General features: G+C 41.8%; 1 protein-coding gene across 9 annotated transcripts in view; it reads left to right on the top strand.

Moving 5' to 3' along the window:
* The window catches only part of vps13b (vacuolar protein sorting 13 homolog B), a 942,410-nt gene that overhangs the window by 335,115 nt on the left and 584,087 nt on the right, over positions 1 to 23,208 (top strand). For all 9 annotated transcript variants that reach the window (XM_080194714.1, XM_080194711.1, XM_080194717.1 and 6 more), the window contains exon 19: positions 6,830 to 7,009. In XM_080194714.1, coding sequence (XP_080050840.1) covers positions 6,830 to 7,009 — 180 coding nt within the window. The remainder of the gene's footprint in view (positions 1 to 6,829; positions 7,010 to 23,208) is intronic.

Below are 23,208 nucleotides of genomic sequence, written 5' to 3'. Positions count from 1 at the left end.
TGGTGGCATCCTAGAAATTATTTCCAAGCAGTTCTACCACATGAAATGTCGGGGCAACTAGTTCCTGTATTCACATTCAGTCCAATATTGTGACAACAACTGCTAAATATCGTCTTAGCGTTAAGCCAGTCTAGTGGCCCCAGGATGAATTTCCTCTGTTTTACTGATTTGATTTATTATTGTCACATGTATTAGTATGAAGTGAAAAGCATTGTTTCTTGCGTGCTATACAAACGGGGACCAATCATTCATCCAAGCAAACCTTTTTTAAGCCTCCCTATTCAAAAAGCAAGTCTATCCAAAGTGTTCTGTCAAAGCTCTTAATCTAGTATCCCGGATGAATTTCAGAATCAGTGAATTGGCAATGTGCACTGTAATTAGATATCAATATTTAGTTTCTTATGACAAGGTGCATTGTTCATGAAATATCTCTTACATCCTAGTTCATAATAAGGGCTTACAGCCAAGCTGATTTCTATTGCTTTAAGTTTACTTTATGGTTTATATTTGGTATTTTGTTACATTGTATCTTGTTCAAAGCACATGAAGTTTTGACTTCCAAATTTGTTCTCCTTATTCTGTTATTGCTCCTAACAGATGAATTAGTAATGCTGAACCAACTTTATTCGACCTGGTCTCTTGGTAGTGATTCTAAGGGATTCTAATAGATGGTGATTTATTCTCAACTGCTTCCATCTGAATTTGGATCATGTAGCTTAGAAGGAGATTGTTCATCCCACCATGTCCGTGTCAGCTCTTTGATAGAGCCATCCCACTCCCATTCTCCTGCTCCATCCCTATCCCACTCAGTTATGCACAGTGGCACAGTGGTTAACACAGTGGTTAGCACTGCTGTCTCACAGCACCAGGGACCCATGTTTGATTTCCGATTTGGGTTGCTATCTGTGTGGAGTCTGCACATTCTCCTCATGTCTGTGTGGGTTTCCTCTGGATGCTTTGGTTTTCTCCCATAGTCTGAAAGATGTGCTGGTTAGGTGCGTTGGCCATGCTAAATTCTCCCTCAATGTACCCAAACATGTGCCATCAGAGTGTGGCAACAAGTGGATTTTCAGAGTCACTTCACTGCAGTGTTAATGTAAACCTATAGTGACAATAATAAATAAACTGAAAACAGTCCAGAGAAACTTCACCAGATTGGATGACGGGCCTGTCTCATTAAGAAAGCTTGAATAGGTTGGGTCAATATCCATGGGAATTTAGAAGAATGAGATGATATTGAAATATAAAATTCTGAGTGGACTTGGCTGCGTATATGCTGAGAGAATGTTGCCTCTCGTGAGGGAATCTGGAACTAGGGGGCACAGTTTCAAAATAAAGGGTCCTCTGTATTAAGGCTGAATGTAGGGAACTTTCTTATCTCAGAGAGTTTTTCCTCTTTGGATTTTTATTCTAAAGAAAGCAGTGGAGCCTGGGCAAGTATTCAAGGCTGACACAGAGATGTGATTTACAAAGGAATTAAGGATTATGAAAGGTCGGCAGGAAAGTGGAGTTAAGACCACAGTCAGATCAACATGTGGAAGATGTTTCCATTAATAGGAGAGACTAGGACCTGAGGGCACAGCCTCAAAACAAAACTGAGATGAGGAGGAATTTTCTCAGCCAGAAATCTCCCGTCCTTTTCCAAAGGCCAAATCCAAAGATCTGAAATAGAGTCATAGAGGTTTACAGCATGGAAATAGGCCCCTTGGTCCAATTTGTCCATACCACCCAGTTTTTACCATTAAGCTAGTCCCATTTGCCCTCTTTAGCCTATATCCCGCTACACCAATCTTATCCATGTAACTGTCTAAATACTTTTTAAAAGACAAAATTGTACCCACGTCTATTACTACCTCTGGAAGCTTGTTCCAGACACTCACCACTCTCTGTGTGTGAAATAATTGCCCCTCTGGACCTTTTTGTATCTCTCCCCTCTTACCTTAAATCTATGCCCTCTGGTTTTAGACTCCTCTGCCTTTGGGAAAAGATGTTGACTAGCTACCTCATAGATTCCCTCATTTTATAGACCTCTGTAAGATCACCGTTAAGCTTCCTGCACTCCAGGGGAAAAACGTCCCTGTTTATCCTGCCTCATCTCATAACTCAAACTCAGTGTGGCACAGTGCTTAGCATTGCTGCCTCACTGCGCCAGGGACTTGGGTTCAATTCCTGGCATGGGTCACAGTCTGCGCAAAGCCTGCATGTTCTCCCCGCGTGAGTTTCCTCTGCGTGCTCCGGTTTCCTCCCACAGTGCAAAAGATATGCTGGTTAGATGCATTGGCCTTGCTAAATTTTCCCTCAGTGTAGCTGAACAGGCACCGGGGTGTGGTGACTAGGGGATTTTCACAGTAATTTCATTGCAGTGTTAATGTAAGCCTATTTGTGACGTTATACTTTAAAAATCAAGTCCTAGCAGCATCCTCATTATTTTTTTCTGCACTGTTCCTAGTTTAATATTATCATTTCTATAATAGGGTGACCAGAGCTGCACACAGTATTCCAAGTGTGGCCTTACCAATGTATTGTACAACTCAGACAAGATGTTCCAGCTACTGTATTCAGTATTCTGATCAGTGAAACCAAGCATGCTCTTTGCCACCTTCACCACCCTGTCCACTTGTGACTCCACTTTCAAGGAGCTATGAACCTGTGCCCCTAGATTTCTTTGTTCTATAACTCTCCTCAAAACTCTACCATTAACTGAGTAGCTCCTGCCCTGGTTTGATCTACCAAAATGCATCACCTCATATTTATCTAAATTAAACTCCATCTGCCATTCATCAGCCCACTGGCCCAATTGATCAAGATCCCACTGCAATCCTAGATAACCTTCTTCACTGCCCACAATGCCACCAATCTTGGTGTCATCTACAAACTTACTAACTATGTCTCCTAAATTCTCATACAAATCTTTAATATAAATGACAAATAACAGTAGACCCAGCACTGATCCCAGAGGCACATTGCTGGTCACAGGCCCGCAGTTTGAAAAACAAACCCCTACACCCTCTATCTTCTGTCATCAAGCAAATTTTGTATCCAATCCTCACCCTGGATCCTGTGAGATTTAACCTTATGCAACAACCTATCCTGTGGTACATTGTCAAAGGTCTTGCTAAAGTCCATGTGAACAACATCAACTGCACTGCCCTCATCTACCTTCTTGGTTACTCCTTCAAAAAACTCAATCAAATTCGTGAGACATTATTTTCCACTCACAAAGCCATGCTCACTGTCCTTAATCAGTCCTTGCATCTCCAAATGCTTGTAGATCCTGTCTTTCAGAATACCTTCGAACAAATTACCAACTTCAGACATTAGGCACACTGGCCTGTAGTTCCCAGGCTTTTCCCTGCGGCCTTTCTTAAACAAAGGCACAATATTTGCCACCCTCCAATCTTCAGGCACCTCACCTGTTACTGTCGCTGTCTCTGCTAGGGGACCTGCAATTTATTCACTAGCCTCCCACAATATCTTTGGACATACTGCATCAGGTCCCAGGGATTTATGTACCTTGATGTACTTTAAGACATCCAGTACACTCCTCGAGACATCACTCTTTATTTCCCCAAAATCCCTGACATCTATGCCTTTCTCAACAGTAAATACTTATGAGAAATATTCAATTAGGATCTCGCTCATCTCTTGTGGATCTGCACATAGATGACCGTGTTGATTCTTAAGAGGGCCTATTCTCTCCCTAGTTACTCTTTTGCCCTTTATGCATTTGTAGAAGCTTTTTGAATTTTTCCTTTACCTTACCTTGACCTGATCTGATTTGATTTGTTACTGTCACATATATTAGTATATAATGAAAGTACTGTTTCTTGCACACTATACAAAGCATATCGTTCATACAGAAGGAAAGGAGAGAATGCAGAATGTAGTGATACAGTCATAGCTAGGGACCAGAGAATGATCAACTTAGTAAAAGGTACAACATTCAAAAGTCTGATGGCAGCAGGGGAAAAGCTGTTCTTGGTTGGTATGTGACCTCAGACTTTTGTAACTTTTTCCCGATGGAAAAAGGTGAAAGAGTGTGTCTGGGGTGCATAGGGTCCTAAATTATGCTGGCTGCTTTTCCGTGTAGACAGAGTCAATGGATGGGAGGCTGGTTTGTGTTATGGCAAAGCAACCTCCCTTTTTGCCCTCCTGATTTCTCTCCTAACTCTACTCTGACACCCTCTGTACTCGTCAAGGGACCCACGTGATCCCAATTGCCTGTGCATGTCATATTCTTCCTCCTCCTTCTTGACCAGAGCTTCAATATCACACTCCGGACATTGTCTTTTCCATCTTCTTCCTTCTGAAAACCTGACGACACATGCCAACCGACTCAAGAACACTCCTTTCCTGCTGCTGTCAGACTTTTGAATGGATCTACCTTGCATTATGTTGATCTTTCTCTACACCCTAGCTATCACTGTAACACTACATTCTGCAGTCTCTCATTTCCTTCTCTATGAACGTTGTGCTTTGTCTGTATAGTGCACAAGAAACAATACTTTTCACTGTGTACTAATACATGTGACAATAAATCAAATTAAACCAGTGGGATTCACTGTTGGCGCTGAAATCAATGGATTTTTGGCTGGCTTGGCGCATCTGCCATATCAGGACTTTCCTCACTGGGGCTGGAAAATCCTAGTCGGAGAATAATAAAATGGCTGGTTCAGTGCAATCTGTGACATTCTGAGCTGAAATGTGCCACTATTGTGCTGATTCTGACATTGGGATGGATTCCCAGGTTGTGAACAATCAGAGTGATGGGATGGTATGGGTATGAGCTTCTCAGTAGAGGCCAGTTTCCAAGCTACCTCCAGAAGCATCTCCAATTAAGGATGCCAGGCAGACAACAGATGCAGGAGTTGCAGATGCTGTGAGAGACCTCTGTGCTTCTGGCAAACTGCCACTACCCTCCAAATCCCTTTGAGTTCCTGCTATACTGACCTTAATTGGCTGCTTACAACTCCCTGGTGAGTTGCCACCCACACAAGCAGAACACTCCGGGAAATGCAGCCACCTGCAGCAATTCACTGAAGATCCTTAGACAGCACCTTCCAAATCCACAGCCACTTGCATCTAGGACAAGGGCAGTAGATCAATGGGAACACCCCTACCTGTAAGTTCCCCTCGTAGCCACTCACTATCATGACATATAAATATATTGCCATTCCTTTTCAGTCACTGGGTCAAAATCCTGGAGCTCCCTCCCTAGTGACATTGTGGATCAGCCCACAGCGTGTGGACTGCAGCAATTCAAGAAGGCAGCTCACCACCACCACCTTAAGGGCAACTGGGGACGGGCAGCAACTGCTGCCCGAGCCAGCGACACCCATGCCCCACGAATGTATTAAAGAAAACATGATGGGGAGTAGCAGCAGCAGCAATGCATCGTTTTACCATTTTCACAGGCTCCCTGCTTCCAAGCAGCAGGCAATTGGGAGGGCTATGAGACACCATCTTCAGCCACTCCTGTTACTGCAGCTCTGGTACCTACATCCTTGGACATCTTGGCCCAGAAATTGGATTGTACCTAAACTGGAGCAACATGATTGTGCTGTGCACACTGCTCATGCATTCTGAGGTCAGCAGCAGGGTCACAGCAAATTATTACGCTTTTTTTGTTTGTTTTTACCATCTGCCGGCTGTGGGCGGCAGTTGAGGACTTAGGGGACTTCCCCGTCTTGTGAATTTGGCCAACCTAGCCACTGGCTGACAGTCTCAGCTGAAATCCATGAAGGTGTAGAGAAAACTGAGAGTGTGAAGACGATGCCTGGCAGAGGCCCTTAAATTTAATAAGGCAATTAAAGAGATGTAAAATTTAACTTTTCAGGTTGCAGCCATCAGCAGCCCTTTCAGGACCACTGATTTGGCTGTTAAATTCCTGAAGCAGCTGACTGCAGAATGCATGGCATCTGCTGTTGTCCGTCACCATCAAATCCTGCAAAATGAGCCTTGCGTAGGCGTCCCAAGTCCCCTTTTTGCATATAAAGAAACCCTCACAAATATCATGGGTGTCACATGAAGTGAGAATGAATGCGTACCCTGCCCTCCGTTTTGGACACTTCTAGGCAACTGTTTTACAACAATAAAATAAGCATAGTGCAATCCAATTTTGGGCCTGTGGCAACTTACTAACAGTTCTTTGCCCTCTGCAAAATTTCGGCACACAAGCGATATGGATTCCCCTTGCCATGTAATTGGTTTGCAGTAGCATATGGTATATGCAAGAATGCACAGCAAAGTTAAATTAGATGTTAGTGTATTCAGTCTTCATACAAAATAATCCTTCACATACCTAGATTCCACACAGCAAACCACTCAGTCCTCTCTGGGGGCTAGGTTGTATGTTTTTATTATATTGTCATGATCTACTTGCTCTAAGGAATGACTTGTTCTGGCAGCTGGTGGTAGATGAATTTAAACAAAGTCATATCGATGTCCAAATACCTGACCAGGATGATATCCCTTGTGCTATTTAAAATTTAAAAAATCCCCATAACCTGAGGAATGATAGTATACACTGTGGAAGAGCTTGTCATAGAGCATTTGTGACCACAAGCTACTATTGGGGTTGAAACCTTCTGAGCCCACAGAGCAAATTTTTCTTGGCAAATAAGCCTGTCTTATTGTTGTGGATTTCCTTTAAAATGCTTTTTCCAAAACATTGGTTCAAGTCCAAGATTCCACATGATTCAATACAGGCTGGTTAATTTGCTTCCCTGGTTGGTGTCAAGGTAGGAAGACAATCTGTTTGGATAAAATTTGATGTTACAAATGAGTTTGAAAAAGAAAGACTTGATGAAAATGTTTTTATCACTATTAGGAAGAAGTGATGGCATGAAGGAAAAATTGATTCCACTAATACAAGGGCCTTCTGACACGAGAGAATTGCACAAGAGCAAATGGCTGAATGAAAGCAGGAAACCCGTGTCTCTTTTTGCCCCTGATCTGATAACTTTCACCATCCAGATTCCCCAGCAAATGGACAGCTATCATAATTCTGGTAAGTGCAACCTTCATGATAAAGCTTGTGTGTATTGTTGACAATTCCTGCCATTATTGTATCGCATGCAGAAGAATGTAAGGCAGAATACAGATCACAGTCTTGCTAATGTGCTGTTGTAGCAATTATTATCTTTCACCGACATACAAAATAAAACAAAAATGAGTTCACTGGTGCAGTTAGCTAAGCTTCCTTGTGTTGGTTCAGGAAAACCACAACAGTTTGGATTCAATTTCCCTTCTGGCCTGAGGTGCATTTGAGACATGTCTCTTTGTCTGTCCCATGCTTAATGTGGAGTGGCTACCCTCAAGTTATATAAACAATTGTCTCTCTTCGCGAGAGAGAGAGAAATGCCTGCTGTCCAACTTGGGCAATGGCTACTTTCCTAGCTACTTAAAAATATGTTGAGTACAGATATTTGAGATAAAGAGCAAGTTTTCTTGATTCGCAGTTCAAAAAAAATCGCTATGTTTTCAAATCTGTTGTGTGAAATAGGCAACAAGGTGGCACAGTGGTCAGCATTGCTGCCTCACAGCGCCAGGGACCCAGGTTTGATTTTGGGCTTGGGTCACCGCTTGTGTGAAGTTTGCACGTTCTCCCCATGTCTGCATGGGTTTCCTCCAGGTGCTCCAGTTTCCCCCTACAGTTCGAAAGACAGGCTGGTTAAGTGCATTGGCCATGCTAAATTCTCCCTCAGTGTACCCGAAAAGGCGCCAGGGTGTGGCGACTAGGAGTTTTTCACAGTAACTTCATTGCAGTATTAATGTAAGTCTACTTGGGACTAATAAATAAGTAATAATAAATACCCTTTATTGGTGTAAGCCCAGAAAAAAAAAGTTGTTCTTCTTTTGAATTTGGATATATACTTCTCTTTTCCTGGTGAAAATGGCTAAAATGATCGCATGAATTTTATTTTGTTGTAACTTTTTTTCTGAGTTTGAAGCCTTTATGCAATATGCATATGTTGCAGCTTAATGACGTTTTTATTCAATTGATCTTCAAAGCTGTACAGGAGTTGCACAGTGTTCTGGGAATGAAGTAGTTATGAAAAATCATAGGTTTTAGGATCATTAAATATTTTTAAAAAATACAGTAGTGCATTTCAGAAGATAAACCTTGTAACACCCATGAGCTGTGACTTATGAGTGCATGATATGGAATGCATAACTCATCATTCAGTTTGATTGCAATCTGGCACTTCAGCCTTACAAATTTTCTCTTGTTCCTTCATGTGATATGAGTTTTGCTGGTAAGGCCAGCACTTATTGTCCATCCCTAATGTTGGAAAAACTTTTCTTCTTGCTCCGAAGGTAAAAAGACAACTGTGCACCAGCAATCCCTCCTAATCAGGGTGATGGGATGCACGGCCCTGATAATTTAATATTTTACAAAAATATTTAATATTTCACAAAATATTTAATATTTTGACTAATATATTTAGGAAAGGAATAGATCATACAACCGCTTGAGCATATTCCACCATTTAGTTAGATCAGGGCTGTGCTGTATCTTTTTAAAAAATTAGTTCATGGGACATGGGTGTCTCTGGCTGGCCAGCATTTATTGCCCATCTCTAGTTGCCCTTGAGAAGGTGGTGGTGAGCTGCCTTCTTGAATCGCTGTAGTCCACGTGCTGTGGGTTGACTCACGATGCCGTTAAGCGGGGGAATTCCAGGATTTGGACCCAGTGGCTAAGAAGGAACGGCGATATGTTTCCATGGCAGAATGGTGAATGGCTGGAGGGAAACGTGCAGTCGTGGTGTTCCCATTTAACTATTGCACTTCTCCTTCTAGATGGAAGTGGTCGTGTGTTTGGGAGGTGCTGTCTGAGAATGTTTAGTGAATTACTGCAGTGCATCTTGTAGATGGTGCGCATGGCTGCCATTGGGTATGGGTGGTGGAGAGAGTGGATGTTTGTGGATGGGTTGCCAATCAAGTGGGCTGCTTCTTCCTTGATGGTGTCAAGCTTCTTGAGTGTTGTTGGAGCTGTACCCATCCAGGTAAGTGAGGAGTATTCCATCACACTCCTGACTTGTGCCTTGTGGACAATCTTAGGGGAGTCAGGAGGTGAATTACCTGTCACAGTATCCCTAGCCTCTTAAATCTGCTTCTTTGTCTATGCTTTATAATTTTGAATACTCTTGACGATAAAAGTAGTCTTACGTATATCGCATGCTGCATTTAAAATGTATCATCAGCACAAAATCACCAGGCAAATTTTTCTCGTGACACCAAGTGTTTAGTTGTCTCGTAGTATATTGTAGAAAACTTCAGTTATATCCAGCAACTAATATGAGTAATGCCAAAGCAGGTACAATAGTGGTAACAAATTTATTGCAGAATATTTCATTTTCAGTGAGTACTTACAGAATGATGTAAATTCTTCTTTTACACACAAGGGAATTGGAGCCAACAATCTTAGTTATATCCCTGATATTCTTCGAATAATGCAAGCAGGCAGGATCCTGGTTCAACATTTCATTGTAAAGTGGTGTCTCTGGCAAGTTAGAAAAAGGATAGAGGGTGGAAGTTTATGAGATTGATTCTAAGTGCCCAATAACATGAAAATGGGAGAGTTCATGATATGTTTTTTGGGCAAGTTTTCGTGCCCAATCTTATGCACATCATCACTGAAAAAAATGGTCTAGATTGTTTCTAGTTGCTGCAGGCTGTGGGCTGGGCTTAATTTGCTAGCCAGCCAGTAGAGGGAACTGTTTGATGCTGCACACGCTCAGTAGCAACTGCAGGTGTCTGACAGATGGAAAGAGTTGTCAGGCCCTTGCTGCAGCAGGCAGTCTCCCCACCCCCAGCAATCGTGGGGGCTCATGGCCAATTGTGAGCCCCACAATGCATGGGCACCTAGCCCCAGCCACCCAGATCGATTGGGGCTTCCCCCCCTCCCTGATCTGATCGCAACTGCAGTGTGACAGCCCCACCACCCCTGATTGGGTCACCTGCATATGCCCCACCCCAATAGGCCCTGCCCCATGTGCCCCAGATAGGCCCCACTTCCATATGCCTCATCCCTATAGCTCCCACCCCCAACACTGAGTAGTGGGCAGTGCTAAGGTGCCTGTTGGATATTGCCAAGGTGCCAGGATGGCATGCCAATGTGCCCTCTTGCTCTTTGCCTCCCCGGGAGGCTTCATTCGCCTCCAGTTCCACCCCCATTCATGGTATTTTCTTTGCTGGAGGGAACCTCTGCCAGCGAGGCCATAAAGGCGATTGAGCATCGGGCTCACTAGATACATGGAAATTCTAATTTAAATATATTTAAATAAATTATTTAGCCTCTCGTCCATTTCCAGTGACAGGCTAACCTCACTGGAAATCTGGCTGTCATAAAATCTACAAAGCTAATTGCTGAATTTGCAGGGATGAGTTATAGAGAAATACTGTCTGTTGGAATTTATATCCAAGAGGAGTTGAGGGTGCGATGGCGGTGATGAGAGACAGAATGGTGATTTTCACATTTTTGTTCAGGAGAAATTACATTCTGTTAAGTTCTTTTTATTGGGCACAGGGTTAAGGACTTGGACGTGCACTGTTCAAAGCTGCAAGTTTCAAAAGAAACGAAGAACACTTGGCAATGTCTTTAAGAATGTGAGAGAGTGTGTTCGATTACCAGTGGGGATGCTGGAACAGAAAACTAAAGGGTGGGATGAATTCCTGTCAATACATAGGATGCAGAGCTATTAATTCTTGAAACGCTTAAGATATCTCATGATGTTTGGAAGGACAAGCTAAATCAGCTAGTATTCCTGCCAGATACGTTACTGTTTAAGTATGCAAGTGCCATGGAGAGTACAAAAGGAATGCAATTCAATAAATATTATTTGAATGATGCCATCATATTTTGATATTATGCTACATTCTTAACACAGACAACACCGTTACTAACAGGTTCACTTGTCATTCACCTCATTTTTTTGTCTGAACGATCTTGCTCTGTGTAAATTGGCTGCTGCATTTGTGTGCACAGCTTGAGGATATCTTGAGGATGCAATAATGTCCTATATAAATACCATTGGTTCTTTTTTCTCACTTCATTTAGCTTTCCATTTCATAGACTCATAGAGGAGAGATCATAGAGGTTTATAGCATGAAAATAGGCCCTTTGTCTCAACTTGTTCGTGTCGTCCCTTTTTTTTAACCACTAAGCTAGTCCCAATTGCCCACGTTTGGTCCTTATCCCATCTTACCCATGTAACTGTCTAAATGATTTTCAAAAGACGAAATTGTACCCGCCTCTACTATTGCCTCTGGTAGCTTGTTTCAGACACTCATCACCCTCTGTGTGAAAAAATTGCCCCTCTGGACACTTTTGTATCTGTTCCCTATTTTTGGGAAAAGATGTCGGATTATCTGGCTGATTTATGCCCCTCATTATTTTATAGACCTCTAAGGAATCACTGAATCACAGAATACTGCAGTGCAGAATAGGCCCCTCGAGTCTGCACCGATGCATGAAATGCCCTGACCTGCCCACCTAATCCCACTAGCCAGCACTTGGCCCATGGCCTTGAATTCCCGTCTGTCTTTTTGTTCCACCCTTGTTTCTTCTCTCCTTCTCTGTTTTTCTTTTCCTCTTTTTTTTCTGTCTCCTTCTCCTTTTAAGCTGTGAACTTTATTCAGTGCTAAGGCAGAATTATCTAAATTATACATGGTGTAAGAATATCCAGTAGCAGAGGTGACAAAAAAGTGTAGATTGTTATTTGAATGTGTACAGTCATTGTGACTTTTATTCAGCCTGACAGGACCTCGGATTGCAAAACCTCTTGAGCTAGAATTATAAATGATTTCTGCTGATGGATGCCACACAACAGTAACAGGCCAACATTCTGAGAGGGTCTGGCAGGGTAGATGCTATGGGATAGTTACCTCTAACTGGAAATTCAATAGCTGGGGACATAGTCTAGGAGTCAGTCATTTCGGATTGAGATGAGGAGACATTTCTTTGATCAGAAGGTTATGAATCTTTGGAATTATCAACCCCACGAGGACTTTTGGATGCTCAGTTCAATATATTCAAGGTTGTGATTAATCAACTTTTGGGCTTTACAGGAGTTGATGGGGATTGGGTGTTTGAGGTTGAAGGTCAAATTGGCCTTATTGAATGAATGAGCAAACTCAATGTGACATCCGCTTGTTCCAGTTTACATGTTCAAGACCAAATAAGGCAATAGGGAATGTTATGCTGGAATTATGTTGTATGCATTTGGGACTGCTGGGAATTTTGCAGGCAAACTAAAATTGCCCACTGTTGAGGGGCATCTTGTGATTTCTGGATTTGAATGGATTTTTTTTTGTAAATTCTTAATTATAATGTATTTGTGCATTTATTGCATTTGGCAAAGGTCCAATTTGTAAGGCTGTTCTTGAGATGTGGAATCTCTTACTTCTCCAATTGATATTGCCTTTGGTCCACTACCTACAGCTGTGATGAAGGGGGTCACCCTGACTCGAAACGTTGGTTCTATTCTATTCTCTCTCGATGCTGTCAGACTTGCTGAGGTTTTCCAACATTGTCTGATTTTGTTACCCACAGTGATGTTAGGAACGAACTCCATGGATCCAGTGAAGGAATGGCGAATAGTTCTAAGTCAGGATGACGTGTGACTTGGAGGGGAAGTAGCAGGTGGTGCCCATGTATCAACTTCCCTTGTCCTTCAAGGTGGCAAAGGTCACTGATTTGAAAGGTGTTGTTTGAGGGGTGCGGAGGTTTGCTGCAGGGCATCTTATTGATGGTACACCATGTGATGGTGGTGGAGGGAGTGAGTGTTTAAGGTGGTGGATGGAGACTGTTTTCTCTTGGCTGGTGAGCTTCTTGAGTGTTGTTAGAGTGTTATTAATTAAGTGGAGACTATTCCATCACACCCTGACTCATGCTTTTTGGATGGTGGACAGGCTTTGAAGAATTAGACTGGGAGTTATTATTTACAGAATTCCCAGCCTCCTGACCTGCTCTTCTAAGTCACAGTGTTTATATTTTTGTCCACTTCAGTTTCTGGTCAATGGTTATCCCCAGGATGTTGATAGCAGGGGAATCAGTATTGGTAATGCCATTGAATGTCAAGAGGAGATAGTTTGATTCCCTCTCATTGGAGATGGTCATTGCCTGGCACTTGTTACTTTCCACTTAGCCAAGTCTGAATGTTGTCCAAGTCTTGCTGTATGTGGGCACAAAACTGCTTCAGTGGGCAGAATCTTACCAAAAAATTGGCAAGGTGGCAGGATTTGAATGAAAACCAGCATGTTTCATTCCCGAGAAACAGGGAGGTTTTCTCTCCAGATCTTATGGCACTTTGTCAAGAAAAAGCAGGGGGCATGTTTCACACTGTTGTTTTGAGGGATGGGGCCTAAAGACACCGGCAGAGCTGCCTCTGCAGAGATCTCTTTCCTCCACACCCCAAACAGTCATCACCAGCATTTTCCAGTCCCCAGTCTGGCGATTTTGAGCAATAACGGTCAAAACAACCTGCCTGCAAAAAAGTGATGAAAGTGTTGGAAGATCATGATTAGATTGTGATGCCGAAGTGGCAGGAATCACAGCTGGTTTTCCATCCAAGGTGGCGTTTTGTCATTTTTTGTTTGGAAAATTCTGTCCAATATTTAATTGTCTTGATGTTTAATTGGAGGAAATTTCTGATCATCCACTAATAGTTGTTGGAAAAGTGGATTGACAAATCCTTCAGCATCCAGTATATGATATTATACTGCAAAGACGTGGGCTGGATTTTACAGCCTCGCTCAAAGTCAACGGACATTTCTGTTGTCTGCCGCTTGCCCGCTCTGATTCCATGGTGAATTCCGCGAGAGGGTGAATTTGAGCCTGCGCTCTCCGTCTGGAGTTTGCTGCAACCTGGAGAGATTTGGAAAACTCGACAAGTTTTCGAGTTCTGATCTTCCAGCCCCCTCGCTGGCAGAGTAGCATGAAACATGCCATGGAACCCCCAGGAAGTTGATTTTAATATATTAGCATGTCATTAGCGAGCACTCTTTCCAGGACTTCCACTCACCAGATATTCAGTGAGAGTTGGCATGATGTCATGTCGGCACCATTTACAACATGTTCACCTAGACGTGAATATGTTGTGGAGGTCTTCTCGGGGAGGCTGGGGTGGACATAAAGGTGAGTACAGCCTGGGGGAGGAGGGCTGCTAAAGGTGAATATTGGCCCCGGGGGGAGAGTGATATGGCCAAGCAGTGGCTGGCAATGTCCCCTGGCACTGCCCCTTGACACAGTGCTGAAGAAGCAGTAAAGTTATGGAGAAATACTTGTTAATGGAGTGAGCTGTGACAAACAAGAGGAAAAATAAGTGAAAATTTATAGAGGATACTTTTCCTCATCTCTGCCCTCAATGAGTGATCAGTTATTTTTAAACAGTGATCCCTTGTTCTAGATTCTCCCACATGAGGACATCCTTCTTTCCACATCCACCCTATCAAGACCCCCTTAGGATCTTGTATGGTTCAATCTTGCTAACCAGAAAATGACCCATTTGTGTCTGCTGTCTGTTTCCTGTTGGCCACCCAAACTTCTATCCATGCTAATACGTTACCCCTACACTATGAACCGCAGTAACGCTTAATGTGGCACCTTATCAAATGCTTTCTTAATTATTACTGAACACATTACTCAAATAATGAGGGGTGAAGTTGGAAGACATCTGGAAGAGATAGTGGATTCAACACTGACTGTGGCCAGTCATGCAGGAGCAGTAATCAGTGAGGCAAATGGAATGCTGAGCCACAGTGCCAAATCAGTAAAGCATAAATCTGAGGCCATCATGCTGAAGCTATTTAGTGTTCTCATTTAGGCTGTGTCCTGAATACCGCAAGCAGTTCTGTTCACCAGAACACATCTAAGAGCCAAAAGGCTGATTCCTAATGTCAGAAAAGTGATTTATCAAGTAAAAATGTTCAGAAAGCTTGAACTCTTCATCCTTGAAAAGAGGGAACTGAGAGGGGAAATTATAGATCTATCAAGGATACGAAGTGGAATAGATGAAGTTAATCCTGTGTGCTACTTCATTTCTAGCACAATTAGGGACAGAGGAAGTATTGGTGTAAGCCACATTCAAAAACTGAACTCAGGTAGTCTGTTTTTGTGCAAAGAATGGTGAATACTTTAATTGGGTCGTCAGTAGTAGAAAATTGGAGGCAAAAACTCTGGAACTCTGTTGAGGTAGCAGTCCTCAGTAAGTATAGAGATTAATAGCAGTTTTCTCAGAAGGTTGAAGTGGTTGCCCTGACTGTGGCACAGTAGTTAGCGCTGCTGCCTCACAATGCCAAGGACCTGGGTTCAATTCCTGGCTTGGGTCATTGTCTGTGCAGAGTCTGCATGTTCTCCCCATGTCTATGTGGGTTTCCTTCCACAGTCTGAAAGATGTGCTGGTTAGATGCATTGGCCATGCTGAATTCTCCCCCAGTGTACCCAAACAGGCACTGGAGTGTGCAGACTAGGGGATTTTCACAGTAACACTTCATTTTGTTGTTAATATAAGCCTATTAATGACTAAGTTTAATAAATAAACTTTAAACTTCTAAGCTTCAAATTATTAGGCACATCAGAGGCCTCCCAAAATGTCAAACTTGGTGTTCTGGAACTGTTGTGATTCAGTTCAGGTTGGCCTGACAGGTTCCTTTCTTTAAAATACTATAATGATACAGTTGGATTTTCACAAAAACATGCAGCTTTTGTTGGATATTATTTTCTCCATTGACTGAATACATGTATTTTTGCAAACTTACCACAGAGAAATTTGGACTTTACAAGTGCTCGGCTCTGTTTTAGGAACTGCTTTCTTGTTTTGAATGGAAACCTGATATGAAGTTTAAAATAGTTAATACTTCTACAAAACACTGCATTATTGAACTTCTAGGAACAAGGCCATTAGCAAGATCATTGACTCTAATAAACATAACAGCTTATGTCAATTACATAAGAAACATTAGGCAATTTAAACCATTTCCTGCAAACGTACACAATGCATCAATACTAATTAACTAAATACTTGCCAAATTATTGTTTGTAACTTGTTTATATTTGTAATTTTCTTCTCTCCTCTTTACCATGTTCTTGGCTTCTATTTTTCCATCAATGCTTTGTCCCTGTGCTATTCAACTCAATTTGAAAGGCGTTAATGTTGAATCTATAGATTCCACGTTGGATGTGATCAGTTAATACAAGTGTTTTGTTGGAATGAATATTCTGGTTACTTCAGAGTTCCAGTATTCTTGTGCTGGGCCAGAGAAACTCACTGATCCGTCGAACCTACTCTTGCCACCACTTTTGGTGTGATTCTGGAATTAATTTCTGAAACTAAAAGTCCTACTGTGACTGTGAAGCACTTAGCGATGCACTGAGACCATAAATATGTGATATAAATGCAAGTTCTTTCTCTGTTTGATAGCAACGTAGATTCTTTTTCTGATAGGAATCATCCAGTCCGTTTTAAAAAACTGACATGGTAATTTGTTCTGCAATTTCACAGTAATACAGTGATGTTTTGGACAGACAATGGAACGTACTTGTTTTGAAAAGGCAAGCGACAGCTGGATTTCTAGGTAAACTGGTAGCAACCTGGTTACGGGACTGATGTTCTAAAGGCAAAAATAGTAGGTTTGGGATTCAATAACAATAGCAATTTGCACAGCTTCTAGAACAGGGCTTCCCAAACTGGGTTTCGAGAGAGAATTCTGAAGTTGCAATCTCCGAGGTAGTCACAGCTGTCATGGACATCTGATCAAGTGGTAACAACTGAAAAGCATCATTAAATTTTGTTTTTCTAAATCGTGAACGTTACCTAATGGACTGACCTACCAGACCTGATTTCTGTTCTAAAAATGGCCAGTGATATGATTGGTGCTTTTTATCAAAACCACCCATTGTCCTCCCCAACCCATTGTTCTCATAGCTCTCCACTGTCGAGGTACACTACAGAAAGCATTCTTTTGGGTTGTATCACAGCTCGGTATGCTTTGCCTGCTTTGCCCAAGCCTGCAGGAAACTACAAAGAATCCTGAATGTAGCCCAATTCATCACGCAAACCAGCCTCCCATCCATTGACTCTGTCTACACTTCATGCTGCCTTGGAAAAGTAGCCAGCATAATAAAGACCCCAAGCACCTGGACGTTCTCTCTTCTACCTTCTTCCGTCAGGAAAAAGATACAAAATTCTGAAGTCACGTGTCAACCGACTCAAGAACAACTCTTTTCCTGCTGCCATCAGACTTTTGAATGGACCTACCTCACACTAAGCTGATCTTTCTCAACACCTGCACTGTACATTCTGTAATCCTTTCCTTCTTCATGTATAATTTTTTTTGTCTGTATAGCATGCAAGAAACTATACTTTCAACTATACTTTCATACTAATACATGTGACAATCATAAATAAAATCAAAAATCCCCACTCTGACAGCCCACCACCTCTTGCTGTCACAGTGATGGGCAGTCTACACCAGTGAGTGGGCCCTGTATGTTGCCCTTCTTCTCAATGGTTTACAAAATTGAAATCTGACTTGTTCACTAACCATGACCCCATGAATAAGGTTAAATACATTTAATACAAGCCAAATATTTCATTACACATTATAGAAAATGCTTAATCATTCATCTATTAATAGAACTATCTACTTGAAATGATATAAACAAAATAAGTGTTTGGGCTTTGGACGCAGAGGAGGCACCTGGTGCTCACAATCAATGTTGTGTGCAGTCAGCACATACCTTGCCTTTCTTTATGTGTATCACTTCAGTTGTATGATAGGAAAAAAAATCACGTGGGCAGAAACCAGAAGAATCTGGGAACCCTACACATGGGCAATGTCTCGTGGGCCACACTCAAAAGCCTGACAGGCTGCATGTGACTCATGGGCTGCAGGTTGCCTACCACTGCAATGGGGTCACAGCAATTTTCAAAGCCCCAAAATGGGGTCACAGTGGCAAAAATGTTTGCAAGTACAGTTCTGGAATGATGAGATCAAACAGGTCTAACACTTTGTGTGCAAAATTGAAGGAAGTACAGGAGAAAAAATACAACTTCTTGCATCAGATGCTGTTTTCTTCATCCCTTACCCTTCCCTCATTTTACCTGATGTCACACAGTCCTTGGGAGAAACCAGAATAGGCAGAATCAAAAGTTTATCTTTTTGAATCAGCGGTCCTGTGTGCCTAGGATACCGCAAAAGGATTTCAACTGAGAGGAGATGAAGATACAACAGTGATATTTTCATTTCCAATCCAGCCATGTTAAGTGCCATAGCAATGATGATTTCCTCAATTAAAAAATCTTGATTTCATTAAAAATGTGTGAAAGTTATTCCAATGTGCCGTGACACATTTCCTCAGCTTTCCCCGGAGATTGCACAAGTGCTGTTGTTTTGTAATTGCTGTCAGTTTTTTCTACTTGCTCCCACTGGATTTCTGCTACAGGGAGAGATGGTGGAGTTGGGGGGGGAAAACGTTATCCTCTTGATGACAGAATTGCCTGGATGATTTCATGCTTGCAGCATTTGTTCACGGGAATTTGTGAAAAATGGAGCTGCAGCAAGGCACTGAAACTATTAGCGTTACTTTTGGTTTTAGACATTGTGCTGTAGACTGAATGAAGAATTGCAGGTGTTCCACTGACCTGGTCCTGTGGGATTTTATGATGGTAGATTTCAAGAAGAAAGTTACATGTGTTTGCAGAGTAAAGCAGCAGCTGTGAAAGATTTATGTCTTTGTCAGAACCATAAGATTTAAAAATGTAACATTTAATCAAATACATGGAAAGCAGAACAAATTTTAAAGATGTTGTGTAGGAGCTTTTGGTTTGATCTCTTTACCATAACAGCAACTTGTGGGAATATGGATGCTGAGTGCTGTATAATCTTCATTTAAATATGGTAAATGGGATTATGTGAGAAAAGGTCACAGGATCCTTTTTATTACTTTGCAGCTTGTAGGGGGACCACACTTGAACACATAATTACTTTAAAAGCCTTTTTGTTGCTTTATAAGAATAAGTACAAGTCCGATGGGAAGTAAAAACCTAACCAAGTAGGTGATGTACAGAATTGACTTCAATCACCATGTGTTTGAGGTATTCTTGCTTCCTGCACCTATTGAATCCCATTCATATGTTTGGCTTTCAACTGTTTTGGATGCTTGCTTCAGATATTTCAGCAAGACACGAGGGCCTGTATGTAACTTTTAGTATTGGCAAAGATGCACGGTGGCACAATGGTTAGCACTACTGCCTCAGTGCCAGGAACCTGGGTTCGATTCTTAGCTTGGGTCACTGTCTATGTGGAGTCTGCATGTTCTCCCTGTATCTGCGCGAGTTTCCTCCGCGTGCTCCAGTTTTCTCCCGTAGTCCGAAAGAGGTGCTGGTTAGGTGCATCGACCATGCTAGATTCTCTCTCAAACCTGCATAGGCACTGGAGTGTGGCAACTAGGGCATTTTCACAGTAACCTCATTGCAGAGTTAATATAAGCCTTCTGAGACATTAATAGATAAACTGAAAACTTAATTTTTTTGCTGTCAAATATTAAAATATGCACATGCACGCACAATTATTATTCACTTAACAACCAGTTATTGGCACGTGTTAAGTAAGTGTCACTTCACTATAGGTAGCCGGTGGTGATGGGTAATAACAGTATTGTACAGGGACACTAGAATCCTTTCCGCCTCTGGAATCACAGGTATTTATATCTCCAATTCATTTTAGTGTGGCAAGTGTGAAAGCTGATTGCATGCTGCAAGGTCTCACAAACAACTAAATGATATGATTAACAAGCCAATTTGATTTCTTTGCTGTGCTGGCTGATGGAGGAATGTTGGGCAGGACACTTGAAGAACTCCCTGAAAGTTCTTTTGTCTCTGCCTGTACCGATAATAGTCGATAATAGAAACATAGAAAATAGAAGCAGGAATAGGCTATTTGGCCCTTTGAGCCTGCTCTGCTGTTCATTTTGATCATGGCTGATGGAAAATTTGGCATTCAGACAAATCTCCATTCATTGCAGTGGGACCAGAAAATTCCACCAGCGTGAATGGGTGGACAGTTCCGCCCAATATTTCCACTTGTTGGAGGTGGTGATTGTCGGGGCTGGAGTAGCACGTGAAAAGAGTCCATACCTATCTGCTATAAATACAAGTGGCCATGTGTCCTGGCTCCTTAGCCTGGAATTTGAGGGGTAACCCACGTGTGCTGGGAAATCCCTTTTAGAAGTTTCCACACAAGGTTTAATTTGGCAAATATGGTGAAGGGCTAACTTCCTCTGGATAGTTTTTTTTTATTTGTTCGTGGGACACGGATATTGCACTTCTAACTTCAGAGTATCTATTTTAAAGACTCAGACTGAGCACCACATGGGATACCCGCTAAGCTCCCGGGACACCCTCCCCCACCCCCCACTCCTGACAGGGCTCAAATTGATGATGTCTTTAATACAGGGGCATGTCCTCTTTTGTTCTACACTGTTTACACTTCTGGAGCCCCTGGGCTCCTTCAGTCTAACCCGGCCTGAATTTGGATTTCAAGTGAAAGTAAATCCATCACTCATTGGCATTCATGGGAATTATGGGCCAAGATAGTCATTAACAAATCCAATAGTAGAATTGAGGAGAAACCTCTTTGCCAAGAGAGTGGTGAGAAATTGGAACTGGCTATCAGAAGGGGTATTTGAGGCTAATGGCACAGATACATTTGAGGGGAAGCTAAATAAACACACAAGGGAGAAAGGAATAGAAGGTTCTGATGATAGAGTTAGATGAGATATGGTGGGAGGTGGCTTGACTAAAGCATAAACACCAAATGGCTTATTTCTGTGTTGTAAATTTTATGTAATTTAAGACCATTCTCAGGGCTTTCAGGAAGCTTCTTATATTTGCCAGTCTCCCAGCATGTTATATTGTATTTGCTGATCTGCTGCAAAGGGAGTCTGTTTGGAGCTTAATGTCTGCTTATAAGTATAATATGCCTGTCATTACATAGGCTTTGCATTGATCGTAATAAGTACCACCAGGAGCTGTTTTGGGAACAATGTTTTATGACTTCTAAATTCTAATCTTTTTAATAAATCAGAAATTCTGTAAAGTGGCTACAGCTAATAAAAACAAATGCACAAGCTATGTGCACACAGTTTTGTTGTACTGTATTCTAGTAAATGAGATCCTACAAAAGAAAAATCTATTAACAAGGTACCTTCACAGAGCATGATTTTATTTTAACCCCTGAAATACAAGATATTTGTATAAATCAGACAAAGAAACCTAAAGCTAAACAGTGTGTGTGGCCATTACATTTCATTCACAAAACAGTACAGAATATGCAGCTTGCAATTCCTGATCCGGGAGGCAATTATCATCGTTGGGCAAGGCACTGCCAATTTCTGCATCTATTCCTTAAAGTTCTTTGCTGCAGGGTTGTTTAAACCATCTCAGGGAAGATTTTCAACATTGCCGTTCAGCTGTACACCGATGCATGAAGTAAGCAGGGATGCATTGTTTGTTAGAGGTAATTAGTACGTCTGATGCTTCATGAATGTTCATCATCATTGTGATCAGGCTTGGCACTGGTACCTTGTGGCAGAAAGATAAGTTAACTGGGCCAGCTGAGCACTCCCTGTATTTTCTGTTTTTACATCAGATTTCTAGCAGCTGCATTTTTCGCTCCTCAATCACCCCTTGAATCCGATTTCATCAGAACTGGGAAAAGCTTCTCACCAACTTTTACAGATGCACTATAGGAAGCATCCTTTCTGGTCGTATCACAGCTTGGTATGGTTCCTGCTCTGCCCAAGATCGCAAGGTACTACAAAAGGTTGTGAATGTAGCCCAATCCATCACACAAACCAGCCTCCCATCCACTGACCCTGTCTACACTTCCCGCTGCCTCAGAAAAGCAGCCAGCATAATTAAGGACCCCATGCACTCCAGACATTCTCTTCCACCTCCTTTTGGGAAAAAGATACAAAGGTCTGAGGTCATCTACCAACCGACTCAAGAACAGCTTCTTCCTGCTGCCATCAGACTTTTGAATGGACCTACCTTGCATTAAGTTGATCTTTGTCTACACCCTAGCTATGACTGTAATACTACATTCTACACTCTCTCATTACCTTTTCTATGAACAGTATGCTTTGCCTGTATAGTGAACAAGAAACAATACTTTTCACTGTACACCAATACATGTGACAATAATAAATCAAATCAAGTTAGAAATGTAAGGAGACAGACTTGAATCATTAACGTATATGGACAGTTGCTTCCAGGTTTCTGTTATTATTGCTTTTGTAACTGGATCAGTTCTTGGAGGTCAGGGTTATCTCCTATACTGTTATGACTCCATGTAATTGGCTCTGAGATAGCTCAGAAAGGATATATTAACCTTGGGGAGAGTGGACTCCAAAGGTTAAATTATGAGGAGAGATTGCACAAAACTAAGATAAGATGCTGGAAATCTGAAATAAAAACAGAAAATGCTGGATTAACTCAGCACGTCTGGCAGCATCTGTGGAGAGAAACAGAGTTAATGTTCTGAGTCTGAATTTCCCTTCTACAGGACTGAAGGAATACAGAAATGTAAGGAATTTTCAATAAAATCCAGAAACTTAGTTAATGTTCTGGGGACCCAGATTTGAATCTTGCCGCAGCAGATGGTGGAATTTGAATTCAATAAAAAACCTCTAAGAATCTACTGATGACCATGAAACCATTGTCAATTGTCAGAAAAACCCATCCGATTCACTAATATCCTTCAGGGCTGTTGTTACCTGGTCTGGTCTACATGTGACTCCAGAGCCACAGTAATGTGGTTGACTCTCAACTGCCCTCAGGCAACTAAAGACGGGCAATAAATGCTGGCCAGCCAGTGACGCCCATGTCCCGTGAATTAATAAAAATGTCAAATTAAGTTTGAATGTATAAAGGAGGGCAGATAGTTTGTATTATTTATCCTTTTCTTTGCCCTATTTCCACTGGAGTCTAGAACTAGAGGGCATGATCTAAAAATTAGAACAAGAGGTTTCAAGAGTGAAATTAGGGAACATTCTGACTCAATGGTTGACAGAAGTTTGGAACTCTCCTGTAAATGGCAATTAATACTAGTTCAATTGTTAATTTTAAATCTGATAGATTTTTGTTACGTAAAGGATAAGGATAAAGTTGGATATATGAAGTTGGGTCGCAGATGAGCCATGAT

The sequence above is a fragment of the Carcharhinus amblyrhynchos genome, chromosome 8 (genome assembly GCF_965287045.1).
Source record: "Carcharhinus amblyrhynchos chromosome 8, sCarAmb.v2.hapA, whole genome shotgun sequence".
NCBI classification, from domain to species: domain Eukaryota; kingdom Metazoa; phylum Chordata; class Chondrichthyes; order Carcharhiniformes; family Carcharhinidae; genus Carcharhinus; species Carcharhinus amblyrhynchos.
This window is presented reverse-complemented; position numbering and strand designations above follow the sequence as displayed.